Source organism: Triticum dicoccoides, chromosome 7B (assembly GCF_002162155.2).
Source record: "Triticum dicoccoides isolate Atlit2015 ecotype Zavitan chromosome 7B, WEW_v2.0, whole genome shotgun sequence".
Classification (NCBI taxonomy): domain Eukaryota; kingdom Viridiplantae; phylum Streptophyta; class Magnoliopsida; order Poales; family Poaceae; genus Triticum; species Triticum dicoccoides.
This window is the reverse complement of record NC_041393.1, coordinates 529210871-529224307: the sequence shown is the minus strand read 5'-3', so window position 1 is coordinate 529224307 and position 13437 is coordinate 529210871. Positions and strand designations below refer to the sequence as shown.

Genomic DNA, 13437 nt, shown 5'->3' with positions numbered 1-13437 from the left:
CGCTCACTTGGTGCTGATTTTGCGGTCAAGGACCTTGGGAAGCTTCATTACTTTCTTGGTGTGGAGGTTACTTCTCGTGATGCTGGCCTTGTTATGACGCAGAAGAAGTACTCTCTGGATTTGTTGCAGCGAGCTGGGATGCTTAAGTGCAAACCGACGACTACACCCATGTCTACCACTGATAAGCTCAATGCTGTTGATGGTGTGCTTCTTTCTTCTTCTGATGCGACAGAGTACAGGAGTATTGTTGGTGGGCTCCAGTACTTGACGATCACGCGACCAGACATTTCCTATGCTGTTAACCGAGTCTGCTAGTATCTGCAGTCACCCCGTGACACTCATTGGTCTGCTGTTAAGCGGATTTTGCGCTATATTCGTTTCACGGTGGCTCATGGTTTGCATATTCGGCCGTCTGACTCTGGTTGTCTTTCAGCATATTCTGATGCAGACTGGGCTGGCAATCCGGATGACAGGCGATCCACGGGGGGTTATGCTGTCTTCTTTGGCTCTAACCTGATTGCCTGGAGTGCTCGGAAACAGGCTACTGTCTCGCGTAGCAGTACTGAGGCTGAGTATAAGGCTGTGGCCAATGCCACATCAGAGATCATCTGGGTACAGTCCTTGCTTCAGGAGTTAAGTATACCCCAATCACAGCCTCCTGTTCTTTGGTGTGATAACATCGGTGCTACATACCTTTCTGCAAATCCGGTATTCCATGCCCGAACGAAACACATTGAAGTTGACTATCACTTTGTGCGTGAACGTGTCTCTCAGAAGAAACTACATATCAAGTTTATTTCTTCCAAGGATCAACTTGCTGACATCTTCACCAAGCCATTGCCTTTGCCACAGTTTGAGACTTGCAAGCGCAATCTTACCCTTTTAGATTCATTAGAAAGTGGCTAAGATTGAGGGAGGGTGTTAGATTGTATTTACATGTGTATATTGTAACGTTGTATACCACCTCATTATATATATATGTGATAGGCCACCCCTAGAGGGTTGTGCCGGTCCCCCCCAAAGCCTATTGTCTTACAGAAAGGAACAGTGCACTTTTCTAAATCGAGTGGGGCTTAAGAAATCTTTTATATGTGACGACTAAAGAGAGAAAAATGTACCGTCTCTCCATTGTACACGCTAGCTAAGCGTGTCATTCCACGCGCTAAGCGTGTGATTCTACTCGTCAAGCTTGCGGGAAACCAAACCGTAGGCCAGAAAGCTCCCGTGAAAGAGGAGATATTTGTTGCCATAAAAGGGAAAAAAGAAGGAATATTGTTTGCCGACGTGTGGTCCTTCTACTTGTGGACTCGCGACGGCGACAGCTAGTCGGCACGGCACAACGCAACGCAACGGGCGCGGAGATCCGAAGAAAGCAGCAGTCTCTGAGCCTCCGGCCGGGCTGCTGGCCACTCTGGTCCCGAAGTACTGTAGGACGACGACGAAGGGAGCGTGGGCGCGGCTCCAGCACGCGACAGCGAGACATGCTTGTCGACGTGTGACCCCCTGAGCCTGCCAAGCACCTCACCTCTCACGTCTTGCTCCTAGGGAACAGGTGGCTCCTGGTCGCTCTTCCATCCGGTCTTCGTCGCCTGCTCGGCCGTATATAAACCCTCGCTCGATCCATCCATGGAGGATCCAGCAGCACCACAACACTGTACAGTTTGCCAGAGCTCGCCTCCTCCATTGCCTGAGCTTGATCGAGTGGTCGGTCGGTCGGTCGGGCCGATCCATCGATGGGCTTCCTGGAGGCCCTGTCGGGGCTGTGCCGCTCGTGCCCGGCCCCCCTCACGCGCGGCCACCTGCAGAAGGGGCGGCAGCTGGAGACGGTGGAGATGAAGGTCCGGATCGACTGCGAGGGCTGCGTGAGCAAGATCCGCAAGACGCTGGAGGGGATGGACGGCGTCACCGACGTCGACGTCGTCCCTAGGGAGAACAGGGTGACCGTCACCGGCTACGTCGACGCCGCCAAGGTGATGCGCCGCGTCGCGCGCAAGACCGGCAAGCGCGTCGAGCCGTGGCCCTACGTGCCCTACGACGTCGTCGCGCACCCCTACGCGCCCGGCGCCTACGACAAGAGGGCGCCCGCCGGGTACGTGCGCGACGTCATGGCCAACCCCGGCGGCGCGAACGCGTCCTTCGCGCGCGCCACGTCCACCGAGACTAGGTACACCGGGGCCTTCTCCGACGAGAACCCCAACGCGGCGTGCGCGATCATGTAACTCCTCACTAGGTCGACCGATCTCTTCCCGTTCCGTTTGGTAACTCCTACTAGTACCTAGGTAGTAACTGCCACGTATGTATGTATATTTGGGTTACCCTTTTTCCTCGGTGGAGCTGCATGGCATCTCCGGGTTGGTTCACGCGGCAGGCTGTCCGTCCTGTCGTCGTTCCCGTCGCAGATGCTTCAGGCTGCCCCGCCGTCGCCGTGCTTGGGGCCGGTCAATCTCTTCGACCACTGATGAGGTACGTGGCAATAAACTCCATGACCCGGATCTAGGTCTGGTCGTTGGTCTTGTTCCCATTCTGCTCTGCTGCGAGGTTGATCGATCTGGAATGATCTTGTGCTTCTGGGCATTACGCCGGGCTCTTTAGCCACCGGGAATGATCCTCGATCGGAGTCCTGGTGGCTCGGTGTACTGTCCGGTGGCATTTCTCCAATGTCATGTGCAGTTGCTGCCGCCATGCGCCACCAGTTTTTAACCTCCAAACTCTAAGAAAGCCCTGGAGGCCACCTAAGATCACGTCATTGCCTAATGCCAGCAAGGGAGAACTGATCTTGCCCGGCAAGGTCGGGTCTTTGTGATTGAATAAATTAGTGGATTTAGTTTCTTCCATCTTTCAGCTTCAGTTACTGTTCCAGAATAGAGCAGTCACTTTGTAATTTCCTTTCTTTACAAGAACCGTATGTAGTGATCTATGTAGCAATTCTACAGAAACAAGTTAGTGCATAATTTTTAGGAAGAATTTCTGGCCAATTATTGGTTTGATGTATGCCTGGATGATAACCAACCATCAATACATTTTTTTTGCAAAAAAATAAAAATAAAATCGCCATAGCCAAAATCCTGGCTCTTGCTTGGATGATTGCCACTATTTTGGCAAGTATTATAACAAACTCTCAACATTTGTTCCCACAACACTAACAAAACATGGCAACCAAAACCTTAACCGAATTTGGTAGGGTTGGCTTGGGCTCAAACCAAACCCACCATTATTGAGCTTTGTTGCTTCAAATAACATCGAAGAATTATTCATGGGATCAAGCATTCTTGTTAGCAGTGTCTACCTATTTTACCTTGGAGACCACAAGAGCGGGACTTGAATCATTGTCACAAAAGACTTGAGCATCTTCCTCTTCATTCACTTGACGATGCATGGTGACGTGCTCGAGAGCTTTCATCTCGTCTTCACTCATGGAGTCGTATGTGCCGTCATCATTGGCAATCATAGTGCGCCGATTGATGCATTGGAATGACTTGTGTCCTCGGCCACCACATGTGAAACACTTGATAGAACTTGTCTTGACGGGGTCATCCGTTGGCGCCGATGATGATGGAGTTTTGGACTTGTAGTTGCTTGCGGGAGGACGAGTCGAGGAAGGCGTAGCTTGCTTGAAACTTGACGTGTTGCCGATACTTAGTCGAGGTAGGAGGTGTCATAGTTGAGGAAACTTGAGTGTATGAGCCGTAGGTCTTGGAAGAGTACTTAGCGTATTTGAAGTCATCTTGCACTTGTCGCTCCGCCTTGGTCGCTTGATGAACTAGCTCGAGGAGGTTGTAGTAGCGTTAGAAATCGGCAATCTTCTTTATTGGGTGATTGAGGCCGTTCAAGAAGCGTGCCATAGTTTGCTCGTTATCTTCCTTGACATTGGCTCTTATCATGGCAATTTCCATCTCTTGATAGTATTCTTTCACCGTCTTCGTGCCATAGTTGCAACTTCTTGAAGAGATCGTGGGTGTAGTGTGTAGGCACGAAACGAACTCTCATGACATCCATCATTTGTGTCCAAGTCCTGATGGGTGGTTCACCTCTCTCCCTCCGTCTTGCGAGCACTTGTTCCCACCAAATGAGGACGTAGTCTTGAAACTCGAGGGAGGCCATGGCGATCTTCTTTTCCTCGTCGTAGTTGTGAAGACGGAATATCTTGTCGACCTTCAATGCCCATGAGAGATATTCTTCGAGATCGATGCTTCCCGAGAACTTGGGCATGGTGAACTTGAGCTTGCCGTAGCATAGCTCTTCCTCATGTGGACAAGGGTGTTGTCGTACTTTGCATGGATGAGGGTCTTCATTGTCATGCTCCTCTTGAAGGACTCGCCGATGGGGTCGAGACATTTGGGCCCGGTTTCTTCATTCTTGTTGCTCATCACATCGAGCGGCTTCATGATTGCTTGTATCTGCGTTGGTATTTCCCTGAAGAGGAGAGGATGATGCAGCACAACAACAGTAAGTATTTCCCTCAGTTATGAAACCAAGGTTATCAATACAGAAGGAGAACACTACGTAAATGGTACATGCACACAAATAACAAATACTTGCAACCCAACGCGTAAGAGGGGTTGTCAATCCCTCCTAAGTATTGAGATAGATAAAATTGTATGAGATTGGATAAATAGATCTGACGAGAACACAAAATAAAATAAATAAATAAAAAGTGCAGCAAGGTATTTTTGGGTTTTTAGAATAACAGATCTGAAAACAATATGATAGAAAACAAACCCAGGGCCCGTAGATTTCACTAGTGTCTTCTCTCGAGAAAATAGCATACGGCGGGTAAAGAGATTACTTTTGGGCAATTGATAGAAGAGCAAATAATTATGATGATATCCAAGGCAATGATCATGTATATATGAATCACGTCCAAGATTAGTAGACCGACTCTTGCCTGCATCTACTACTCTTAGTCCACACATCGACCACTATCCAACATGCATCTAGTGTATTAAGTTCATGGAGAAACGGAGTAATGTAATAAGAACGATAACATGATATATACAAGATCTATTCGTGTAGGAATAGACCTCATCTTTTTATCCTTAATAACAACAATACATGCGTGCCTCTCTACCCCCTTCTTTCACTGGGTGAGGACACCGCAAGATCGAACCCATCACAAAGCACTTCCCATTGCAAGAAAAATCAATCTAGTTGGCCAAACCAAACCAAAGTTTCAAAGAAGAAATACGAGGCTATAATAATCATGCATATAAGAGATCAAAAAGACTCAAATAATATTCATGGATATAACTAATCATAATCTCGCAATTCATCGGATCCCAACAAACACACAACAAAAAGACATTACATCAAATAGATCTCCAAGAACATTGAGGAGAACATTGTATTGAGAATCAAAAAGAGAGAAGAAGCCATCTAGTTACTGCCTATGGACCCATAGGTCTGTGGTGAACTACTCACGAATCATCGGAGGAGCACCAATGAGGATGATGAACCCCTCCATGATCGTGTTCCCCTCCGGCAAGGTGCCGTAATAGGGCTCTAGATTGGATCTCGTGGTTCTGGGACTTGCGGTAGCTAGAATTGTGTTTTGTTGACTCCCCTAGGGTTTCTGGAATATTTGGGTATTTATAGAGTCGAGAGGCAGTGGAAAGGACCTCTGTGGGCCCTATGACCCATCAAGGCGCGCCTAGGTGGGCAGTGGGCCCCACGGGCCTTTCCTCGTGCACTTTCTTGGCTCCCAAGATGTCTTCTTGGCAGAAAAAAAACTTCCAAAAAGTTTTGCTGCATTTGAACTTCATTTGGTACTGATATTGTGCGAAGTAAAAAACAAGCAAAAAACAACAACTAGCACTGGGCACTATGTCAATAGGTTAGTCCCACAAAAGGATATAAAGTTGCTATAAAATGAATGTAAAAGATCCAAGAATGATAATATAACAACATGGAATAATCAAAATTATAGATACGTTGGAGACATATCGGCATCCTCAAGCTTAATTCCTACTTGAATAGGTAAATGATAAAAATAGAATTTTTGATGTGGAATGATGCCTAACATGTTCATCACATATCCTTTTCTTTTGTAGCATGGACATTTGGACTTTTAGATAGTTCAAAGTAATAGTCTATATTTGACATGAAGACTTCAATAGTCAAGCATATTAATAAGCAACCATGTCTTTCAAAATATCAACACTAAAGAAAGTTATCCCTAGCCCGTCATGCTCAATCAACGATCCATTCATGAAACACACTCAAATATTAGCTACATCCAATGCATAAGTATAATCATAGTGCTCCCTTGTTGGTGCTTTATAAGAGAAGATGGAGACTCAAATAAAAAATAAAAATTGCATAAAGTAAAGTAAATAGATAGGCCCTTTGCAGAGGGAAATAGGGATTTGTAAAGGTGCCAGAGCTCAAAGCTTAAATTGAGAGATAAAGTATTTTGAGAGGCATGCTTTTCCCGTCAACGAAAATGATCGAGTAGTTTCCAATACTTTCCATGCTAGATACATCATAGGCGGTTCCCAAACATAAAATAAAGTTTATTCCTGTTTCCACCATTCTTTAACAATCCATGGCTAGTCGTATCCACGGGTGCCTTCCATACCAACACTTTCCAAGGAATTTATTATTTGAATAAGTTTCTTTTTCATTTCAGGACTGGGCATCCCTATTACCGCCACACTCTCGTGCAATGACAAGTGAATAACCACTCATCTTGAGAATATCACATCTAGCATGGAAAAATATTGGCCACCCCCTACCGCTTCATGAGCAGTACGGGCACACAAAAAGGAAATTCATTTTGAAAATTAGAGTTGGCACATACAAATTTTCTCGGAAGGGCATGGAAATACCATATATAGGTAGGTATGGTGGACTCATATGGCATACCTGGGTTTAAGGATTTTCGATGCACAAGTAGTATTCCCAGTTAGTACAAATGGAGGCTAGCAAATAGATTGAGAAGCAACCAACCAAGAAACGAAAATTCTCATAAATGAGCATTAAGCATAACTAACACAAAATAATACACCACAAGTAGGATGTAATTTCATTGCATAACTATTGACTTCGTGCTTGCATAGAGAATCACAAATCTTAACTCCAATATTCTTACAAAAGCATAATTAATCACCAACATGACTCACATATTACTATCATCAGCTCCCAAAACTATTGAAAGAATCAAGTTTATTTTTCCAATGATCTTCATGAAAGTTTTTATTATATCCCTCTCGAATATCTATCACTTTGGGACTATATTAATATATTAACATTGCTTATAACAAGCTCTCAAACAAATTTAAGTGAAGAACATGAGCATAAGTAATTTTTTTCATCATCTCTGAAATTAATATAAGTGAAGCATGAGAAAATATTTCCTCAAAAAACTCAAATTAATCTAAGTGAAGCATGAGAGTATTTCTTCAAAAATTAAAGCACCACCGTGCTCAAAAAGATACAAGTGAAGCGCTAGAGCAATTCCATAACTCAAAAAATTTAAGTGAGGTACATACAGCAATTCTAACAAATCATAGCATCATTATGGCTTTCTCAAAAAGGTGTGTCCAGCAAGGATGATTGTGACAAACTAAAAAGCAAATCAAGCAAAGACACATATAATACAAGATGCTCCAAGCAAAACTCATGATATGTGATGAATAAAAATATAGCTCCAAGTAAAATTTCCGATGGTCGTTAGAAGAAAGAGGGGACGCCTTCTGGGGCATCTCCAAGCTTAGTTTCCTGGTTCTCCTTGAATATTACCTTGGGGTGCCATGGGGCATCCCCGAGCTTAGGCTCTTGAGACTCCTTATTCCTTCATCCATCGTGATCTCACCCAAAACTTGAAAACATCAATCATACAAAACTCAACAAAACCTTCATGAGATCCGTTAGTATAAGAAAACCAATCTTTACTTTAAGTACTGTTGCAAACCCATTCATATTTTGTCATTGCATTATACCTATTGTATTCTAACTTTACCATGGCTTATACCCCCCGATACAATCATAAATTCATCACAATAAGCACACAATGCAACGAAAAAATAATCCGTCAAAAACAGAACAGTCTGTAAAGACACAAATTTTACTCATACTTCTGTAACTCAAAAAATATGAAAAATTAGGACAACATAGGCAATTTGTATATAAATCTTGTGTAAAAAAATCAGAAGTTTTTGTCACTTCTGTGAATTTTAACAATTCTGTTACTGGACGCAAATGTTTTTTTCCAACAAGATCAAATCAACTATCACCCAACATGATCCCAAAGGCTTTAGTTGGCACAAACACCAATTAGAACATAAAAACACAATCATAACAGTATCATAACTGTGTAAACACTCAAGAACAGAAAAAAAAAGACAAAAATAAATTTTATTCATTGGGTTGCCTTCCAACAAGCGCTATCGTTTTATGCCCCTAGCTAGGCATAATGCATAGATTCAAGTATTGTCATATTTAGTTTTCAACTCTTCAATCACACAACCAAAATTCTTCAAGGATTTAACATGCATATTTTCAATAATAATACTCCTATGTATAAAATTGAAGGATTGATTTTTGCAAGTAGGGTTTTTTATCACTTCGACAAAGTTGGGGTGAATACTAATCATTTTAAGATCTTCATTATTGCTACTAGAAGCGGCACCCTTGCTTTTAGACACTTGTATAGTTTTGCAATTTGAGTTTTTTCAATAACTAACAAAAGAAAAGGCCGAGCTAAAGTTACTAAAAATTTCTTCTAACTTATCAATCCGAGCAGGGCTCTCTTCTACTCTTTCGTTAACTACGGGTCCCTTTTCTTTTAATAAGTTAAGCGCATATCCTACCTTTGACCCTATTTTGTTAGCAAGGTTGTGGATTCTTTTATCCAAAATTTCAACATTTTCTTCGGTAATCATCTTCTTTTCAATAGCATCTAGCCTTTGCATAACATGCTCGAGAGTTAAGATCGTTTCGTTAATAATGATAGGTGATGCACCCACTAAATCCCCCATAGCATTAAAAGCATCCAAAGAGGGACACATCAAGAAATCCCACCAGTAATAGTATCAAGAACAAATCTATACCAAGTGGTAATGCCCACATAAAAACCGCGAAGAAGAATAACGGTAGATTGCTTACGAATAGATCTATTATGAGAATTGCAAATCCTATACCAATCATCTTTTAAATTTTCTCCTCCCATTTGCTTAAAATTGAGAACTTCGTTCTCGGGAATACACGCAATAGAGGAGGAACTAGCCATAATGACAAAGTAGGCAAGCAAGATAACACGAGAACAAAAGATCAAACAAATAAAAGACAAAAGAAAAGAAGACAAAATAAAAAGGCAAATATTTTTGTGCTTTTTGCAGAAACGTTTTAGAAGTGGGGGAAATGAAAATGAGAGGCAAATGGCAAATAATCTGAATTGCAAGGAGATGAGATTTATGATTAGGAACCTGATAGATGTTGATGATGTCTCTCGGAAATGGTGCTAGAAATTCTTCCTGATTGCTTGTATCTCTGTTGGTATTTCCGCGAAGAGGAGAGGATGATGCAGCACAACAACGATAAGTATTCTCCTCAGTTATGAAACCAAGGTTATCAATCCAGTAGGAGAGCCAAGCAACACTATGTAAATGGTACCTGCACACAAAGGACAAATACTTGCAACCCAACGTGTAAGAGGGGTTGTCAATCCCTCCTCGGTATTCAGATAGATAAAATTGTATGAGATTGGATAAACAGATCTGGCGAAAATACAAAATAAAATAAATAAATAAAAAGTGCAGCAAGGTAATTTTGGGTTTTTACAATAATATATCTGAAATAATATGATAGAAAATAGACCCGGGGGCCATAGATTTCACTAGTGGCTTCTGTCGAGAAAATAGCATAAGGTGGGTAAATAAATTACTGTTGGGCAATTGGTAGAAGAGCAAATAAATATGACGATATCCAAGGCAATGGTCATGTATATAGGCATCATGTCGAAGATTAGTAGACCGACTCCTGCCTGCATCTACTACTCTTACTCCCCACATCGACCGTTATCTAGCATGCATCTAGTGTATTAAGTTCATGGAGAAACAGAGTAATGCAATAAGAACGATGACATGATGTAGACAAGATCTATTCATGTAGGAATAGACCCCATCCTTTTATCCTTAATAGAAATGATAAATGCGTGCCTCGCTACCCCTTCTGTCACTGGGTGAGGACATCACAAGATCGAACCCATCACAAAGCACCTCTTCCCATTGCAAGATAAATCAATCTAGTTGGCCAAACTAAACCAAAGTTTCGGAGAAGAAAATACAAGGCTATAATAATCATGCATATAAGAGATCAAAGAAGACTCAAATAATACTCATGGATAGAACTGATCATAAACTCGCAACTCATCGGATCCAAACAAACACACCGCAAAAAGTCATTACATCAAATCGATCTCCAAGAACATCGAGGAGAACACTGTATTGAGAATCAAAAAGAGAGAAGAAGCCATCTAGCTACTGCCTACGGACCCGTAGGCCTGTGGTGAACTACTCACGCATCATCGGAGGAGCACCAATGAGGATGATGAACCACTCTGTGATCATGTTCCCCTCCGGCAAGTTGCCGGAATAGGGCTCTAGATTGTATCTCGTGGTTCTAGAACTTGTGGTGGCTGGAATTGTGTTTCGTCGACTCCCATAGGGTTTCTGAAATATTTGGGTATTTATAGAGCTGCGAGGCGGTGGAAAGGACCTCCATGGTCCCCACCACCCATCAGGGTGCACCAGGGGCCTCTGGCACGCCCAGGTGGGTGGTGAGCCCCATTGGCCTTCCCTCGTGCACTTTCTTGGTTCCCAAGTTGTCTTCTCGGTAGAAAAAATCTCCAAAAAGTTTCACTGTGTTTGGACTTCGTTTGGTACTGATATTTTGTGAAGTAAAAAACAAACAAAAAATAGCGACTGGCACTGGGCACTATGTCAATAGGTTAGTCCTAAAAAAGATATAAATTTGCTATAAAATGAATTTAAAACATCAAAGAAAGATAATATAACAGCATGGAACAATAAAAATGATAGATACGTCACAGATGTATCACTTCATCTTGTCGTTCTTGGCGAAGTGCTTCCTATTGTTCACACACTTGACGACTGCGTTCGGTGATGGCTCTAGTGGCGTTGTGGAGTGCGCGTTGTGCTTCAAAGGTTTGTTCATCATGGCGTCTTTGTTCTTGTTGGATTGCGTTGCCATCTTGAGATGCTTGACGTTGCGGTTGTGGAGGTTACTCTTGGTCCACGACATCTTGTTCTTAGCGTCTCACTCTTTCACGTGCTCGGACTCGGTCTTGCTAACCTTTGCCATGGAATGGATTTTATAAAGCTTGGCGATCTTGAGTGTCATCGCATCGATGAGAACGAGATCGAGGAGGACTTGCATCTGAAGAAGAGTACGTCGAAGAGTGTCTACTCTAATGTCGTCGTCTTGGAGAAGATGTGGCGGAGGATGCGCGGCTCACGATCATGTTGCGAAATTCCTCCATTTGAGTGTTGAGCTTGGCGTCAAGATAGTCCCGGTTTCTTGCTTCCGATTGGCGTAGGTCAGTGGCGAGTTTCTCAATGCGATCACTCAAAGCTTCACTTTCTTAACGGAGAGCCCATTGGGTGACGAAGAAGTGATTTTTGGTGACGTAGTCGCGTTCATCATCTTGATCCTCATAGAGTGGGTTCGTCAAAGAAGTGGCCTATCCATCATATGGAAGTGGTGGTGAGTAGGAAAATGAGAGAACAATACCAAAGTTACCTTTTCCGAAGATTGTGGATGTATCAAGTATCACCCAATGTGATGCTATAATAGTAGAGTTGGCACCGGGTTTTGTTTTCTCACACCTACACATAAAAGGCTTATGGAGGATCTCGGTTAGGGAGTGGCACAATAATTCAAGCAAATGTTAGTCAAGGTGTCAAAAATGTTGATAAGATGCACAAATTGCAAATAGGACAAATAGATCAAACCCAAAGTATCACTATGAACACACACACACGAAAGATAGATGGGATCCGTGCAACCAAGGAACGAGCACAAAATGTGTCACCACGGAGAAAGCTCTTGTTCCACAGATACTAGAGAGACAATAGCTCGATTTCTCTAATGGGCTAGATACGCTTTTGCACCAACCTAAGAGAGTAACGTGCCATCTACAATCCCAAGTATCCTAAGTATGTATGGATCACTATGATATAGTGGCGCAAAATGGCTCAATGCTATTGCTTACAAGCTCGCTGTTTCTCTTCTTTTGCTTAAAAGTTTTTTTTCACTATGCCACAATGCTTGATGCGCGAGCCGATATATGAGACAACAAAGTATGATATGCATAGGAGAGAACTAATGGCACAATTATGATAGCAAGATGATTGCATGCTAGATGTAGCTATGTGGGATAGGCGTATCACTAAAGGTGCACAAAGAGTGTGGCCCGACAATTCTCAACTCGCTAGTCTCGATGGGTAAGATACGCAAAATGGGATCGAGCCTATCAAGGAAATGGCAAGGGTAAGAACAAGGTGTCGTTGAGGTTAACTTGCTTACGGTTGGTATGAAGATGAGATAGTCGATGATGATGTTGCGTCCGAGGCGACATGGAGTGGCGGTGATGTCGAAGTTGAACCATACCTAAGTAGCAGAAACACCTTAGGACATGGTGAACCGCAGCCCAAAAGCTTAAACACCCACGGTAAGAAGTGTGGAAAGCGAATGGTGGTGTTGGAATTGCAAAAGGAGGCAAAATGGGGAGCGACCGAAATGTACTGGAGGGGTCGTGCACATGGGATAAGTGAAGCTCGTGTGCATGGGGTCCTGATGGCCCATGTGCACAGGGTGCTCTGCTGTGCAAGAACACCTTCAAATCCATGGGAATTGTCTCAATTCGGTCATCGAGACTAGCGAGTGGGGTGGATGGAGGATGGTGGTAAGGGGTAGATCCACATGTCAAACTTGAAATTTGTGGACCAAATCAACAAAATCTCACAAGATCCAACAAATAGCAAGAAAAATTTTGGGGCTATTTTTGGTGGGGATTTTCAAATTAGGACAAAAAGCAACAAAATTAGGCTAGAATATGAGGGGTAGGGACTCCAAGATGTGAATCAACCTTGCTCATGATACCAAGATGTTGTAGGGTGGAACCCTAAGTGGGATCTTTTCACACTTGGAGAGGGAACATGATGAACAACAAGAACACGAGAGAGAAATTCACTCAAACAAAACCCAAATCACACATCCCCTAGAATAGCAAACACATGGATCCACAAGATAGAAGAACAATCCAAGGAAACAAGCACAAAGGTAAGGTTCTTCCCACTCCTAAGGAGGTGAGGTCTTGATGATGGTCTTCTCCAAAAGGAGGTCTTGATATCCACTTGGGATCCTCTCCTAAGAGGTCTTGATCTCCAAGAGGAGTGGTAGAAGGAGCAAAGCTCTATC

At 43.2% G+C, this 13437-nt stretch overlaps 1 protein-coding gene across 1 annotated transcript; it reads left to right on the top strand.

The window, feature by feature from the left end:
- Positions 1-1648: 1648 nt before the first annotated feature.
- On the top strand, positions 1649-2964 carry LOC119336113 (heavy metal-associated isoprenylated plant protein 26-like). The gene has a single exon (XM_037608135.1). The coding sequence runs from the start codon at positions 1734-1736 to the stop codon at positions 2217-2219; it is 486 nt and encodes a 161-aa protein (XP_037464032.1). The 5' UTR covers positions 1649-1733; the 3' UTR covers positions 2220-2964.
- The last annotated feature ends 10473 nt before the right edge of the window (positions 2965-13437 follow it).

What these genes read in the sequence shown, in the direction of transcription:
- LOC119336113 (XM_037608135.1), top strand. Translation starts at nt 1,734, where the DNA reads ATGGGCTTCCTGGAGGCCCTGTCGGGGCTGTGCCGCTCGTGCCCGGCC.